This window comes from Bos mutus, chromosome 13, assembly GCF_027580195.1.
Source record: "Bos mutus isolate GX-2022 chromosome 13, NWIPB_WYAK_1.1, whole genome shotgun sequence".
NCBI classification, from domain to species: Eukaryota; Metazoa; Chordata; class Mammalia; order Artiodactyla; family Bovidae; genus Bos; species Bos mutus.
In genome coordinates, this window is record NC_091629.1 from 5,591,394 (window position 1) to 5,607,332 (window position 15,939).

A 15,939-nucleotide genomic window follows, 5' to 3' on the forward strand; every position below is an offset into this window, starting at 1 on the left:
CTGTCACCGTCACCAAACCTGTTAAAACACAAAATTGAGCTGAGTATATTTAGGACTCTAATTGGCTTTATTCAGTGATTCCTGAATTGGGCAGCATCTCAATTAGCAAATAAAAAGGAGCTCTGAGGAGCCTGGGAGGCTTTATAGGCAGAAATTGGGGAGGGGCTAGGAAAAGGCAGATTGCTTCAGGCAAGACCACCTTCCCTTAGGGGAGGAGAGGGTTTATATTAGGCAGCTTACCTCACTCGCACTGACCAGAAAATTCCAGATTGACCAGTTAAGACTGCATCTCTGGGGAAGGTTGGAACTGCAAATAGGTTAGATATTAAGTCTCAGCTGGTGGTGTGGGCTTAGCACAGGTGACTCCATGTGGGGACTATTGTCTCTTTGAAAAAAAAAAAGGGAAAAGATGCCTCTGTTGTGGTACAAGCATGGGTTGGAAAAAAATTTCCACAACACAGAGTAACCTAGAGCCTATTATACTGAGTGAAGTAAGTCAGAACGAGAAAAACACTGATTGTATGCTAATGCATATATAAGGAATTTAGAAAGATGGTACTGATTAACCTATTTGCAGAGCAGCAAATGGAGACAAAGGCATTGAGAACAGACTTATGGATATGACTACAGGGGAGAAGAAGAGGGTGGGAGGTATAACATGGAAACATACCTAACAGTATGCAAAATAGATAGCCAATGGGAATTTGCTCTTTGACCTAGGAACTAAAACGGGGACTCTGTAACAATCTAGAGGGGTGGGGAGGGAGGTGGAAGGGATATTCAAGTGGGAAGGGACATGGGTAAACCTATGGCTGATTCATGTTGGTGTTTGGTAGAAACCAATGCAATACTGTAAAAGTTATCCTTCAATTACAAATTTTTTAAAAATTAAAAAATAAAAAAAACACTTCCAGACACAGAGTAATTGTGAAAGGAGTGAGTTTATTAAGAACAAAGAGCAGAGATAATGAGGGCGCAGCAAGTAGAGCAGGCTGGCTCAAGGGAGCGCCGATGCTTTCATGGGTTAGTAGCCAATTTTTATAGCCTCAAGACAAAGACAGTTCCTGCTGGAAGGGTGGCATTAGGTGATCGGTTAGGGTGGGCATTTTTTACCTAATATAGGGTCAGGGAGCTGCCAGTTTAGGGGCTCATGGCAACAGTTACTGTGGGGCTCAGTCAGTTCCAGAGATGATCTTGGTTCCAGGCTCTGGACCTGTGACCTTGGTATGGGACTTCACAGGATCTAACACTTTGGGTTTGTTTTGTTTTTAAGGAAATAATCGTTCCTTAGAAATGAAAAGTAAACTATGGTCTACATTCATCTGTGTCTCCTTTGAATCCTGAAAGGCCCATCTGATTTCAAGTGTTGGCCATAATGCGCATTCCAATTTTTCTGTAAAATCTTAAGACGAAACCCAAACACGCTTTTTAGCCAACACAGTAGTTTCAGTAGCTTTACGATGTCGCACCTACAAGACCTAGATCACAGATCACATCTCCAGGACCCTCCCCTTCTTCAGGCTGAATGTGAGTGAACGCCCAGCTGTTTTGCAGGCGTCCAAATGCAGAGTCCTCAATTTGACATAAGGAGTGAGAATGCTGCTGTTAATTCATGTGCTTACACCACCACCCTCGACTTCCACACACCCTGTCTGAACCAGATGACTCTTCTCTGTCAATATTACCTTGCAATGTCTCTTTTATGAAACAGAAAACTGAGTTTCACTTTCCCTTCATAATAGAACACGCAGGCCAGCCTTGCCACAGTCACTCCTCTGCTCATGAGTTCAGAGGAAGAGTTGATGCCTGACGCTTCCCGTGACTTTCAACAAGTCACCTAACGTTTTTTTGTAACCTCGATTCTCCCCTTTTAGCCTCCAAGGGACAGCATTAAAGAATATATAGCATTTGCAGAGAAGTTTGAATCCTTTGTGGAAAAAAGTGCCATATGAACTGCAAGGTATTATCTGAAATAGAAGAAAAACTCCTTCAGCATGGTAGTTTAAAAAAAAAAAAAAAAGTCAAACTGTGAAAATTCCCGTAGTTTGAAGGTAAAATCCATTAAGACTGCTGGAAGGTTTTTAATGGCAAGCATTTCATTCAGAAACTCCCTTGTCTAAAGCTTGCAAAAACACTTTAATCCATAAACGCTCTGGTTGAGTTAGGAGTCCTGACAATGATCACAGTTTGAGCAAGGAAAAGAAAACCACATAAGCCACATCCTCAAAAACACTTATCCATGAACTAAGATGAGAATTAACTTTTTGTGTTGTCCCCATTCATAGGTAAGTCCTTTTTTTTTATTTCATAAAGTAGTTAATGTTTTTTATTTATTCTTTATTTGGAGGAAAATTGCTTTTCAATAATGTGTTGGGTCCTGCCATACGATAATGCAGTTCAGCCATGATTATACAGATATATCACCTCCCTCTGGATTCTCTCTGCCCTCCCCCCTCCCACCCCTCTAGGTCATCACAGAACACCAGGCTGGACTCCTGTGTTACATAGCATATGTCTCTTTTCTTTACAGGACTCTGCCAGTTTTTGATACTATGAATGCTTGAAAACTGTTATTTCAGAAATTGCCCTTCACTCTGACGTGTTTCAGATGCCCTTTCTATGCAACTAAACTGATTCAGCAGATGGTTGATTCACAATTTACAAAAAAAAAAAAGAATAGTTTAGTGGGTGTATAGTAAATTTCTATTGTACTCAAAACTCTAGCCTCCGGTCCCACCCTCTCCCAAGAGGCTAATGGTAATAGGTAATTAATGCACAAATATGCAGGAACTCTGCCTGCAGGTGTTGCCTGCTGAGTCGAAAATGCCAAGCCCTTTCCACATGCCTGCTCTTAAGCTCACAGGTATTTTCTCACCTTGATGTGATTTGTGTAGCGTTTCCTCAAGGCTCACGGGTGTCATTGTTCCTGCATCAGCTATTCTCCCAAAGCCCCAGACACCAGCTTCCCACAAAACACCAGCCTTTTGCAACTCCTTCGAGCACATCTGGAAAGAACCTCTTGTCTGCAAATCCACTCTGCCTCCTTTGAAGGCTTAAAGAGGATTTCCCCCATTAATATCTTTCAGATTCACCAAATCCTACTTAATTGCCTTTATCTTTCACTTCCTCAGGCTTCTCAGCTGATAAAACCTGGAAAGGTGGTTTTGTTCCTGTGGTTTGCCTTTCTGTAACTGCGTTCGTATGCATCTTTCCATTTCTCCCTGTAAATAGTACTTTCCCTTGATTTAGAGAAGCATGTTTTATTTTTTTAGCTGGAAACGTGTGCAACTCCCTGTTGTGGAGGCTAGGGGTTGGAGTGGGTAGCGTGCTTTCCGCATGTGGCCACTTAACTGGCTAGGGGTTGGAGTGGGTAGCGTGCTTTCCGCATGTGGCCACTTAACTGGCGCGAGATTTGCAAGAATTCTAAAGTCATCACATACCTTCTTGGTCATTATGAAGGTATATTTCTATATATATATTTCTCTCTATATATATAGAGAGAGAGAGAACACGTAGGAATATAGAACATGTTTCATTTGTTCTAACAAAATAACAACAATATGCATAATAAAGGTAACTATGTATGGAGTTCTTTGTGGCACAGGGGAAATACTGATCTGGAGAATTTCCTTTTAGATACGAACCAACTGCCCTTCATTCTTCAGGGTGCACCATCCCACACTTGCCGCTGGCTGTAATAGGACATACCCCAAGGTTGAGCTGAAGTCTGCTCTCCAGTTTCCATGTTGTTATACTATCATCTTGGATGTTACATCACTTATCACATATGCTTCAAAACATATGATTCTCCGAAAAGCATACTGGGATACTTGGATTTTTTATTTTTGGCCACCCTGTGGGGCACGTGGAATCTTAGTTCCCTGACCAGGGATTGAACCTGTGCCCCTTGCATTAGAAGCACAAGGTCTTAACCACTGGACTGCCAAAAAAGTCCTTATACTTGGACATTTTAAATAAATACTTGAATTCTAATTTTATTGTTTCAAACATGCAAATCTTCTCATATAAAGTTTACTACATTAACTCACTAGCCCTTGGGAGAAGAAAAAAACCTGAAAAAATGACTGTAATTATTCTTTTCCTCCTTTTATTTTTTCTGGAAAGGGAATCTATATTCCTGACCTTATTTGCATGATATTTGCCACGTTCTCCATGTAATCTCACAATTATTACAAGTTTGATAAAATCATAAAATCTCTAATGCTAAAAAGTTCTCACTTTGCTGATAATTATGCACATTTGGGAACTGTTCCCTTATTAGTTCAGTACTTGACTCGCTAGTCATCGTGACTGAATAATTTCCCATGTTCTTTATTTTCATTGTCCTGTGGAAAACAAATGTAATCCTTCTAAGGAGAAATCAGGTAGAAGCCAGATCATATTAGGATAAGTTTATATTTCCCCTTTACCAATTCTAGAATCTTCATTCACAAAATGTCTTTTAAAGAATAAGCTTATGTTGTAAGTCCTGGTGTGTTGACAGCCCTGGGTCTTGTAATTCCTCCAAAGGACACTGACATGCAAACACAGTCCTATGACAATTACACCACTGATTTTGTTAAATCTGTCACTTTAATCTTACATTTAATCATCTTTCACATTGTCAGTGTAAACTTACTTTAATGAGGATTTCCCTTTTAGATCTGTTACCGATTCTTTTTTAAAATCTTTTCTAAAATTTGTATTATTTTGATTAAAATGATGTAAGAGGTCTTTTATCAGATGACTCATATTTTATCAGGGAGTATCAGGTGCTACCTGATCATGCTGTCTTCATAATGCTAAGCCTGCCAATTTCAATTTAGTTGAGCTAAAAAAGATAGCATCTTTACATCAAACACTGAATCGAGATGTCCATATCAAATAGCAACCCCCCATGGAAAATAGAGAGAATCTACACTATAGAAACATCAGGTGATGGAAAACGCACTCACTTTTAAATTCTTAAGGAAATTTCATTCATGTTTTCCCTAGTTATAAAAGTAATTACACCAAAATATACTTTAAAAAGTGGAGAATACACAAAAGCATTAAAGAAGAGAGTCATTTCTAGCTATATCATTCAAAGGTACCCAGAGGTAGGATTTTTGAGTATTCATCTTTTTTCAGTATTAGTTTCTAGTTGCTAATGAAGGGGGGAAGATAACTTTAAAATCTTCAGCAGAGTAGATCATTTTCATATCAAAGCCGTATTCCTTAAAACTTGTCTATGTTAAAATTCAGTCGGTTCCAGGAACCCTTCTGTGCTTGTGAATGTATATTTCTCAACATGCATGTATATTATGTATAATAATTATAGTCATAAATAACAGCTGATGTTTATAAAGCATTTACTGTATGCGACTCCATGTTCTAGGCATGTTACATATTTTAAATCATTTCTAGATGGGGAAACAGTGGAAACAGTGTCAGACTTTATTTTTTTGGGCTCCAAAATCACTGCAGATGGTGACTGCAGCCATGAAATTAAAAGACGCTTACTCCTTGGAAGGAAAGTTATGACCAACCTAGATAGCATATTGAAAAGCAGAGATGTTACTTTGCCAACAAAGTTCCATCTAGTCAAGGCTATGGTTTTTCCAGTGGTCGTGTATGGATGTGAGAGTTGGACTGTGAAGAAAGCTGAGCGCCGAAGAATTGATGCTTTTGAACTGTGGTGTTGGAGAAGACTCTTGAGAGTCCCTTGGACTGCAAGGAGATCCAACCAGTCCATTCTGAAGGAGATCAGTCCTGGGTGTTCTTTGGAAGGACTGATGCTGAGGCTGAAACTCCAGTACTTTGGCCCCTTGATGCGAAGAGTTGACTCATTGGAAAAGACTCTGATGCTGGGAGGGATTGGGGGCAGGAGGAGAAGGGGACAACAGAGGATGAGATGGCTGGATGGCATCATGGACTCGATGGACGTGAGTCTGGGTGAACTCCTGGAGTTGGTGATGGACAGGGAGGCCTGGCGTGCTGCGATTCATGGGGTCGCAAAGAGTCGGGCATGACTGAGTGACTGAACTGAACTGAACTGAGGCATGATATGTATTTTAGATCATTTATTCTTCATAGCAACCTTCTAAAGTAGACACTATTATCATCCCCATTTTACAAACAAGAAAATCGAGGTCACCCCTGCAGGGGCACAAAGACACCAGAGGTCACACAGCTGTCAAGCAGGGCAGCAGTTTGGGAGCAAAGTCCGTCAGCCTCACTACACTATGTCCTCTTAGTGGAGACCCAGTCATATCAGGGAAAACAATTTTAAAATTCATGAACTGAATCCCTGCTAGCACATGTTACAGAAGGAGAGAGTTTGTTAGTTACTACAAGATGACCCTGTGGGACAATTAAGCCAGAAAATACCAACTGAGCCCAAGTTCTGGTGCACGTACAAGCCTCTAGAAACTTGGGCACTTTATTTCTGATACGTTTTAATGAATCTATGGAAGGCAGTGAGCTTTACTAATTAGAACTTACAGTAGAAATAGAAACAGGCCATACGTAATGAATGAGTCTGCCAGCCTGCAGGGAGCCCTGCCTCCTTCACACACATACCCACCCAACATTTAGGTGTCAGAAGTACACATGATTATCTTTGGGTTTCTTTGATGGCTTATTCTTTTTGAAAAAAGGAAATAAACCTGTTTCCTAGGATGTTTTAGCTTATGGCTCGGTAAACAACTAAGGAATAAATTAAGTTCGACTCCAGTCTTCTAAATTACAAGCATACCTAAGACACTGAGTGTTCTCCTGACCACACTGACGCGGGCGTGCGCGTGCAGCAACAGGGGCTCTGGGTGCGCCCTGCCAAGGTGCTGAGCCCGTGTGCCTCAGTGATGCGAGCTCCACCCTAGGCTGGGTCACTCACTGGTTCTGTGAGCTCCTGGTGTGGGCAGCCCTGACCCCAGCTCCATGCTCTTCCTCCCCACCCCAGAGATGCGGATGTCCAGGAAGCAACTTGCTCAGTCTGTAATTCCAAACCAAAACTTTGCTTTTGGGCGGACATTAAGTAGAAGTAAAAATGTAAATCTTGCAGAGGTAGTCAGCCCTCTGAAGGGGACTTGCCTCCACTCTCACTCTCGTCCATACTCAGGGCATCAACAGAGTAAGTAACAAGGGTGGGATCCACCAAGGTGGAGATTCAAGTGCAATATCTAGGTTAAATTTAGACCTTAATGATTTCAAGGATTTGGCTTTGAAAACCACTGAGATGAATACATACCTCTCACGTGAAAAATGATTTTTTCCCCAATTCTTAGATTAGTGAAGTGTCTAAGTACTTCTATTCCTGTATATAGCTGTGACCAGCCTTCCTCCTTTCTACTAATATAAAGTGCCTTTACAGCTAAATTTTATATAAATATTTCACAAAGAAGATGAATACAAAAGAATTTAGATGTTAGAGGCCCCCTAAACCGGTCTCTCATATTTTTATGAGTATTGTGTTGGGCAAAAAATTCATTTGGGTTTTTCCATAACATTTTCCGGGTCAACTTGAATGAACTTTTTTAGTCAACCCAAAACACAGGAGAACAAAATACATCCCATCAGCCAAGTGGTGAAAGATCTTTGTAGATGCTCTGGAAAATACAGTACTTTGCACACAAACACACAGACTCCTTTGCTGTTCTGAAGTTTTGAAAGTACTCAGTATTTAACTGACGTTACACTTTGCTATACAGTAGAAACAAACATTGTTGCTTTACATCATGGTAAATCAGCTATACTCCAATAAGAAGTTTAAAAAATAAATGACTCTACAAGAATATGCACTCTACAAGAAATGCACTGCAGGAGGATTCTTTACCCCTGAGCCTGTTCACAGCATGTTGCTGTTCAGTCGCTCAGTCATGCCCCACTCTTTGTGACCCCATGGACTGCAGCACGCCAGGCTTCCCTGTCCCTCACCATCTCCCGGAGCTTGCTCAGTCTCATTGTCCATTGAGTCAGTGATGCCATCCAACCATCTCATCCTCCGTTGTCCCCTTCTCCTCCTGCCTTCAGTCTTTGCCAGCATATCAGCAGTAATTATTGCCTTCAATTGTCAGAGAACCACAGCAAAGCAGAAACTAACTCTGACTCTCTTGCTTTTGTGGGCCAGGCGCAGAACAGCATGTATTCCATAGATATATTTGCAAACTGGGGAGCTGAGAGAGAAACATCATTGAATGATGTATCAAATGCTTTCTTGTTAGCCAGAGGTTCTTCACTGTACCGCTTCTTTTAGTGCCCATAATCAGGGTACTGGCAAGCCCCAGTGAGAACTGACTTCAGGGACTTCCTGACAGGCCAGCGGTTAGAACTCTGCATTCTCACTGCTGACGGCCCAGATTCAGTTCCCGGTTAGGGAACTGAAATCCCACAAGCTGTGCATCCCAGCCAAAAAAAAGATTTTAAATAAAAAATAAAACTGACTTCACTGATCGGATGGAAAGATGCTCAGTGTTTTCTTGTGTCATGAATAAGAACCTCAGCCACACCCCTGCTGGAGGGAGCATCCTAAGGCAACCTTCCTCTTGTAAAATTCACTTCTTCATGGAGCTACTTGACAAAATGGTATGGTTTTGCCAGCTAAGTAGGCAAAAGGAAAGACTCGCCGAATGCTCGGACTCGGGGGCAAATCCTAGAGGTTACTGAATTCTAATTCTTTGTTTGGACTCTTTTCTGAAATCAGAAATAATACACTCTGAGCAGGCCTGCTTGAGTTCTTTATAAGAGAACAAAAGACACGATTCAGAAACAAAATACAAAGGCCAATCAAAAAGTGATTCACCTGCACTCTTCTCAAGCTCAGAATCGTGCCAGCCCACTCCGTCCTAACTAACCCATTCTGCTTCTCATGGTGGCATTGACTTAAATGTTAAGGCAGTCAGGACACGGTGCATGGAGGTATTTGCCCCCAGGCCAAGCTCCATTGGCATAAACAGTAGATGACTTAAACTGGAGGAAGCCCTCTCTCCTCTATTTTGTGACCTTCTTGAGGGCATCATGGTAGTTAATTGTGTTTAAAAAATTAAAAAATCACCCGGGTCAGGTTCACAGGTGCAGATTTATGTGCAGACATGCCAGCCATCTCCACATGAATAGATTACTAATTCTGTGGTTCATGAGGACTCTCAAAATCAGGGTGCTCATGTGTGCGCGTTCATTTGCTAAGTTGTGTCCGGCTCTTTGCGACCCCATGGACTGTAGCCAAAAAGGCTCCTCTGTCCATGGGATTTCCCAGACAAGAGTACTGGTGTGGGTTGCCATTTCCTCCTCTAGGGGAGCTTCCCGAGTCAGGGATGGAGCCCATGTCTCCTGCATTGGCAGGCAGATTCTTTACCATCCGAGCCACCAGGGAAGCCCCACTTTTACCATCCTACACGCTTGTCAGCTTGAGTAGGTAGGCAGTCAGCACGCATTGAAGAGCCCGAGACCGTCCCACGGTCAGGTGGGCAAGTCCAGATGGCCCCTCCCTCATGTTGTGCTCTGTCTGCTCCACCGCATCAGCGCATTCAGGCATCCAACATCACATTCACCACCACCCCCAACTTCCCAGACTTCTTGGGGTTCAGAAATGCTGCAGATCAACTAAATTATCTTGCCAGCCTTTTTGTAAGGGATTTCAAGACAGAATTGGTTCCTCTGAAGGAGTGAAACTCATTCCTTTGAAAAGTAAGCCAGAAAGAGAAAAACAAGTATCGTATATGAATGCATATATGTGGAATCTAGAAAAATAGTACTGATGAACCTCTTTGCAAGGCCGAAACAGAGACACAGAGGTAGGGAATGAACATACGGACACAAGGGAGGAAGAGGAGGTTGGGATGAATTGGGAGATTGGGTCTGATATGTATACACTGCAATGTGTAGAATAGATAGTGGGAAGCTGCTGTATGGCACAGGGAGCTCAGCTTGGTGCTCGGTGATGACCTAGAGGGATGGGATGTGGGTAGGTCCCAGGGGGAGGGGATATAGGTATACACACAGCTGATTCACGTTCTACAGCAGAAACCATGTGAAACATTGTTGTAAAGCAGCTATACCCCAATAAAAAAAATAGCACTTGTCTTAAAGAAGCTCACAGTGGGATTGTCGTGTCTTTCTGCAGGAGAACCTCTTTTTTGTGATGGAGTATCTCAACGGAGGAGACTTAATGTACCACATCCAGAGCTGCCACAAGTTCGACCTCTGCAGGGCCACGTAAGAGCCCTTTGTAGGGTTGGGGGTCCCCCTTGTCTGCTCGGGGACTGGGGTCCACTGTGCCCGCACCTTGCTTTTTCCCACATGCTTTACTCAGTGGACCTAAACTGCAGGGCGAGGTGACCCCAGAAACACGTCCAATGAAGCCCCTGTTTTCCCAGCTCCCAAAGCTTCCATTCAGTTAGTTTTATTTCATTTTTCTGCCTCGAGATCAAGTATGTTTAAGGAACCACCCCAATTCATCAGCCTTCTAAGTCTCCTGAGCCTAGAAACAAGATTTGCCCCTTGAATGGAAGTTAAATGGAAGAGGGGTCACGGGGGGGATGTCCACAGGGGCCTTTCAAGGGAAGCTCAGAGTAAAGCATCAAGCATTCAGCTCTGGGGGCAGGAGAACTGGGGAACAGGAAGAAACATTTGCCTTCTCTCGAGAATAAATCTCCACCTTCTTTGGCGTCAAGCCACCCTAGATGCTGGCTTCCCAGGTGGCTCTAGTAGTGAAGAATCCACCTGCCGATGCAGGAGATGCAAGGGACTCAGGTTTGATCCCTAGGCCAGACAGATCCCCTGGAGTAAGAAATGGCAACCCACTCCAGTTTTCTTGCCTGGAAAATACCAAGGACAGGGAAGCCTGGTGGGCTACCATCCACGAGGTCACACAGAGTCAGACACCACTGAGCAACTGAACGCATACACGCACCCTGGATGCAGGCAAAATCAAGCAAGGTGGCTTTACTGGGTGGACTGGAGCAGAGCTCACAGAACCCTCTGCATCCTGCCTCCCTCGGGCCCTCTTTCCTGAGTCATCAAACGCCTGAGACCTTCAAAAACTGTGCCCCTGGGCCCACCTAAAAGTGTGGGTACACACTAGCCTTCTTCGCTGTATGCTCAAGAATCTCTCACTCACTCCTAACAAACACTCAGAGTGGTTCATGTCAAGCTGCATTGAAAGACGGAGCCTGCCAGCAGCTTCTGCAGAAACTGCAGGTGAAACATCCGTCTTGTCACATCCAGTGGGGAGCTCGCCGCTGATCTCGTTGTCTCCAGGACCCGTCATGGGATAATTTTATGGGATTTCTGCAGCACAGAAATCTTTGGGCACTGCTACAATCTGCTATAAAGGGTTCTCCCGGTCCCCTCCAGGTCTGTTAAGTGTGGGAGGCATCACAGATACACGCTGTCTGTCTTTCCTCACTGCCTCCCAGGAAGGGATTCCTGCATTCCTCTCCAAGATCCAGTGGACCACACTTGCGGGAAGTTCTCCCTTTTATCTAATCCAACTAGTGATGGTTAAACTCACCTCCTTTGAGTCACTCATCTTTGAAGGTGGAGAGCACAGGATCACCTCCTAACACAGGCCTATCTCCTTTTACTGCACTTCATTTTATCATGCTTTGCAGATAGCCTTTTTTTTTTTTTCAATAAATGCAGGTTTGTGGCAACTCTACATTGTTAGATGATGGTTAGCATCTTTTAGCTGTATTTTTCATTTATTTTTATTGAAGTATACTTCACAGCAAGTATTTTTAATTAAGGCATGTGCATTTTTTAGACTATTGCATACCTCATAGACTGGTATAGTGTCAATGTAACTTTTGTATGCACAGAAAACCAACCCCCCCCCCCCACCAAAAAAAAAAAGACCTGCTTTACTGCAGTGGTCTAGAACTGAACCTGCGAGATCACTGGAGAGGAGGTATGTATTCCTCCTCTCCAACTGCATCTTTTACATGTGAGCAAGTCAGGTCCATGTGGAATCTGGGGTCCAGGTAGATTTTAAAATAAAAGGGAAAATTATTACATTATTATTACACTTAGTGTCTGTATGTTCTCAGAACCTGCCAAAATGATAATTCAAGCATTCTAGTTCACAGTATAAGAAGCAGCACTAGATACCAACTCTGTTTCATTCTCTCAGGGCTGAAGCTGGGCGTATAGAATGGATGCCGTCTTCCTTTTGTTAGGGTTAAACAAAATTCTGCATGTACATTTAGCAGAACACCACACAGTCACTCTGTCTAAAGAGGAACTTTTTCCCACTAAACATTTCACGTGGAACCTCGATTTTCCTTCGCTCAGGTTCTACGCTGCCGAAATCATCCTCGGTCTGCAGTTCCTTCATTCCAAAGGAATTGTCTACAGGTAAGCTGGCTCTTTTGGAACAAGCCCTGGGATATCGGGATTCCCTGCCCCGGGAGGTTTAATCATCGTGCTCAGGTGACGGGCAGTGGTCAGTGAGCTTTTGTGGCGCAAAGTTCCACACCCAGGCTTCCCGCCCAGAGTGATCTCGGATACTGATTTACCAACCAAGGAGGAAGTTCCCATCTCAAAGCCGAGGGGCTGCGACCTCATTCTGTCCGTTCTTTCCTTTTCTTCTCCCTCTTGCCTCCCTTTGTCTCATTTCCTCCCGTTACTTTCTCTCTGACGTCTTACTATTGTTTTCTGTCTCCTTTTCCTTCTTGGCTGTATCTGCATATTGAGTGTCCTGCTGGGTGAGGGCGGAGGGAAGTCCTTCCTTGAACACTCAAGCACGCCTGTGAAAACCTACATGCCTACACCTCGTCACCGTACCCAGGACGCCACGTGTCCCCTCTTTCTTGAGCGGATATCCATCCAGAGCTTACTGTACATCATCATCTCACAGCCTTCTTGGATAAAAGCTAATGTACTTCAGTGTCCATTTCTCAAGGCACACGTGAACTCATTTAACATACAAATCTTCAAAGGCTTAGTTACCTAGTTTCCAACTCACTGCAGATTAGAGGGGGGGATAATTTTTTTATAAAAGAAAGGAGCTAGACAGGATGCCAGCTGAGCAGCTGGAGGCCTGCACAGGGGCCACAGTGAGAAGAGACAGCTGAGGACCCGGCATAAAGGGGGAAGGCAGGACAAGCTCACGGCCCAGGAGAATGGGGGTCACCTGCTTTTCTGTGACCATTGCTCGGGAAGGACCCTGAGTCATTAGGAAAGGCCAAGTGACGCTCTGCACAAATTGCTGGAGACAGCAAATTGTGTATAATGTGCTCCAGAAGCATTCCATCCAGGATGGTCCGTACCAGTGCTTACAGAGTAGACTGAAGCTCCACCTGGGAAGACCTCTCTACTTCCAGAGGGTGCAGCCAAGTGTGGGCACCCTGTTTAGACCTGCCGAACCAGATGACTCGGGGGAGGTTTCCACACTCATTTTTCTTAAGCAGTCTCTCTGACACCCTTTGGATATACTTTTGTATTGGGTGGGGGTCTGTCTACAAAACGATAGGTTAAAAACCTGATGTGATTCTTTAATCTTCAGGAAATTGAGATCTGATCACCAGGATGGTGAAAACCCTGATCAGATTCCATGGTTTGTTTTTCTCCTTCTATATGAAATGCCTGCAGTATCCCCGAAGTATTGAGGCCCTCTAGATTGTGTGGGATGGACGGATAGGAAAAGAGGGAGGAAAAACTAGGAAGATCAAAGAGAAGAGAGATCTTAGAGCTGAAAGGGACCTTGTGCCACCAAACCTCACATGCCCCAGTGCAGGCTGCTTCTCCACATTCTATCTCTTCATCTCTTGTAAATTACTGACACTCAGGACAAAAAGACAATGAGGGTCCATAAGTGTCTTTAATATCATAAATTGTTTGGGAAATCATGTTTTCTGAAGTGCCTTATGCACCTCTAAGAAGGAACACTACCTTTACTTAGCAGTGTAATCATAGGATTGTAGGAGATCCTGGGAAGTCATTGAATAATTTGAACCGAGGGACGTCACCCAGCAGGTACATGGCCACTGAGATTGGCCTTCAGAAAATTTTCAGCCTACAAGGTGCCTTGTAACCTTACTCACTGACACTCATTGGGCCCCTGAATTCACAAGGAGATTGTTAGTTTCCTTTTTCTGTCCACTGATGATTAGTTTCAAAGGGTTGCCATAAGATTTAGCACAAATTTGATGACTTCAGCCAACGGAGTTTATCCCCTCCCACCTGTGGAGTCCCGAGGTCCAGAATCAAGGTGTCCACAGGGCCACACTTCCTCTGCGAGCTCTTGGGGAGGGTCCTTCTGGCCTTTCCCAGTTTCTGGTGGCCCCAGGGGTTCCTGGGCTTGGGGTGTCCCTCCCATCGTCCCTCAGCCTTCGCCTCTCCCTGTGTCTCTTCCCTGTATGCCTCTCACATGGACACGTGACATTGGATTTAGGGACCACTCATGGCACCCAACTCCAGTACTCTTGCCTGGAAAATCCCATGGATGGAGGAGCCTGGTGGGCTGCAGTCCATGGGGTCTCGAAGAGTCGGACATGCCTGAGCGACTTCACTTTCACTTTTCACTTTCATGCATTGGAGAAGGAAATGGCAACCCACTCCAGTGTTCTTGTCTGGAGAATCCCAGGGAGGGGGGAGCCTGGTGGGCTGCCATCTATGGGGTCGCACAGAGTCGGACATGACTGAAGCGACTTAGCAGCAGCAACAGCATCAGATAAACCAGGGCTTCCCTGGTGGCTCACTGGTCTCCTGCCAATGCGGAGATATGGGTTCTATCCCTGGGTCAGGAAGATTCCCTGGAGAAGGGAATCTACCCTTCTAGTATTCTACCCACTCTAGTATTCTTGCATGGAAAATCCCACTGACAGAGGAGCCTGGTAGGCTACAGTTCATGGGATCACAAAGAGTCAGACACGACTAAGTGACTGAGCAACAACAGATAATCGAAGATGATATCATTTCAAGATCCTTCACTTGATTACATCTGCAAATACTCTCTTTATAAGATCTCATTCATAAGGTCCTGGGGGTTAGGATAGAAACATCGTTGGTGGGGTGTGGGGTACCTTAAACCCACTACACCTGGTAACTTGGACGGAGTACCCGCTGAACACACAGCCTCTGTTAAGCATCGTGGTGGATAATGAAGCTATAGAAGTCCAGCCTCTGGACACCTGAGGAAGTCCCTTTCTGGGTTTGTACTTTGTTTGGGGTTTGGGGTTTTTTTTGAAGGTAAAATATAAGGACGTGAAAAGACACAAACAGCAAACTCTTAGAAAGTCCAAGGGAATAAGATTCTAAGGAAGAGTGCCCGAGGGAGACTCTCAGACAGACATGCTCAGCCTAGGGTCCAAGGCAGAATGTGAGAGGTTTGTGATTATGGGTGGGAGAAAAAAGTTTTCTTTTTCACTAGACTCTAACTTGACATTTCCCTCAAGTTTAAATACAGGCAACACATCACAATGAAAGTGGGTTTAATTACAACGAAGGAACAAAGCCAAAGGCCTGCCTAAGGAGAAGACAGACATATCCGAAGTGTGTAGTCCTCATTAATGAGAGTGTGATGGCATTTGATATGATACTGATATGATACCGATACTGATATGAATGTGAGATACACATTCCTGTACCATGGGAGCATCCACGCCTCTGGTCAGACCGACTGTCCATGAGGCGTTGGTGCCAGAGGTTAGCATGCTGGTCCTGATATAAGACATCAGTTCTGGGTTCAGCTGCTAGCAGCATCCATCCACCAGAAGAGGACTGTATCCCCTGCTCTCTGTCCCCGGCTGATCTGCTCAAACGAGGAGAGAAAGCACTGAAAGGGAACCACTACTCAGGACTTCATTGCAGCAGGCGATGAAGTGGTGAGGTAGTCACCAGCTCGTGATGAATTCATTCAACAAATATTTATGGAACGATTGCCACAGGCCACACTCTTGTCACAGCATTGCTGTACAGTGAGTAATAATACGTATTTCTACCCTCTTGAAGCCTAGAGTTTAA

At 44.1% G+C, this 15,939-nt stretch overlaps 1 protein-coding gene across 2 annotated transcripts in view; it reads left to right on the forward strand.

Annotated features, from left to right (window-relative positions):
• Positions 1–15,939, forward strand: part of PRKCQ (protein kinase C theta) — a 155,281-nt gene that overhangs the window by 116,855 nt on the left and 22,487 nt on the right. For both annotated transcript variants that reach the window (XM_070380911.1, XM_070380912.1), the window contains exons 13-14: positions 10,100–10,191; positions 12,268–12,330. In XM_070380911.1, the coding sequence (XP_070237012.1) occupies positions 10,100–10,191; positions 12,268–12,330 (155 nt within the window). The remainder of the gene's footprint in view (positions 1–10,099; positions 10,192–12,267; positions 12,331–15,939) is intronic.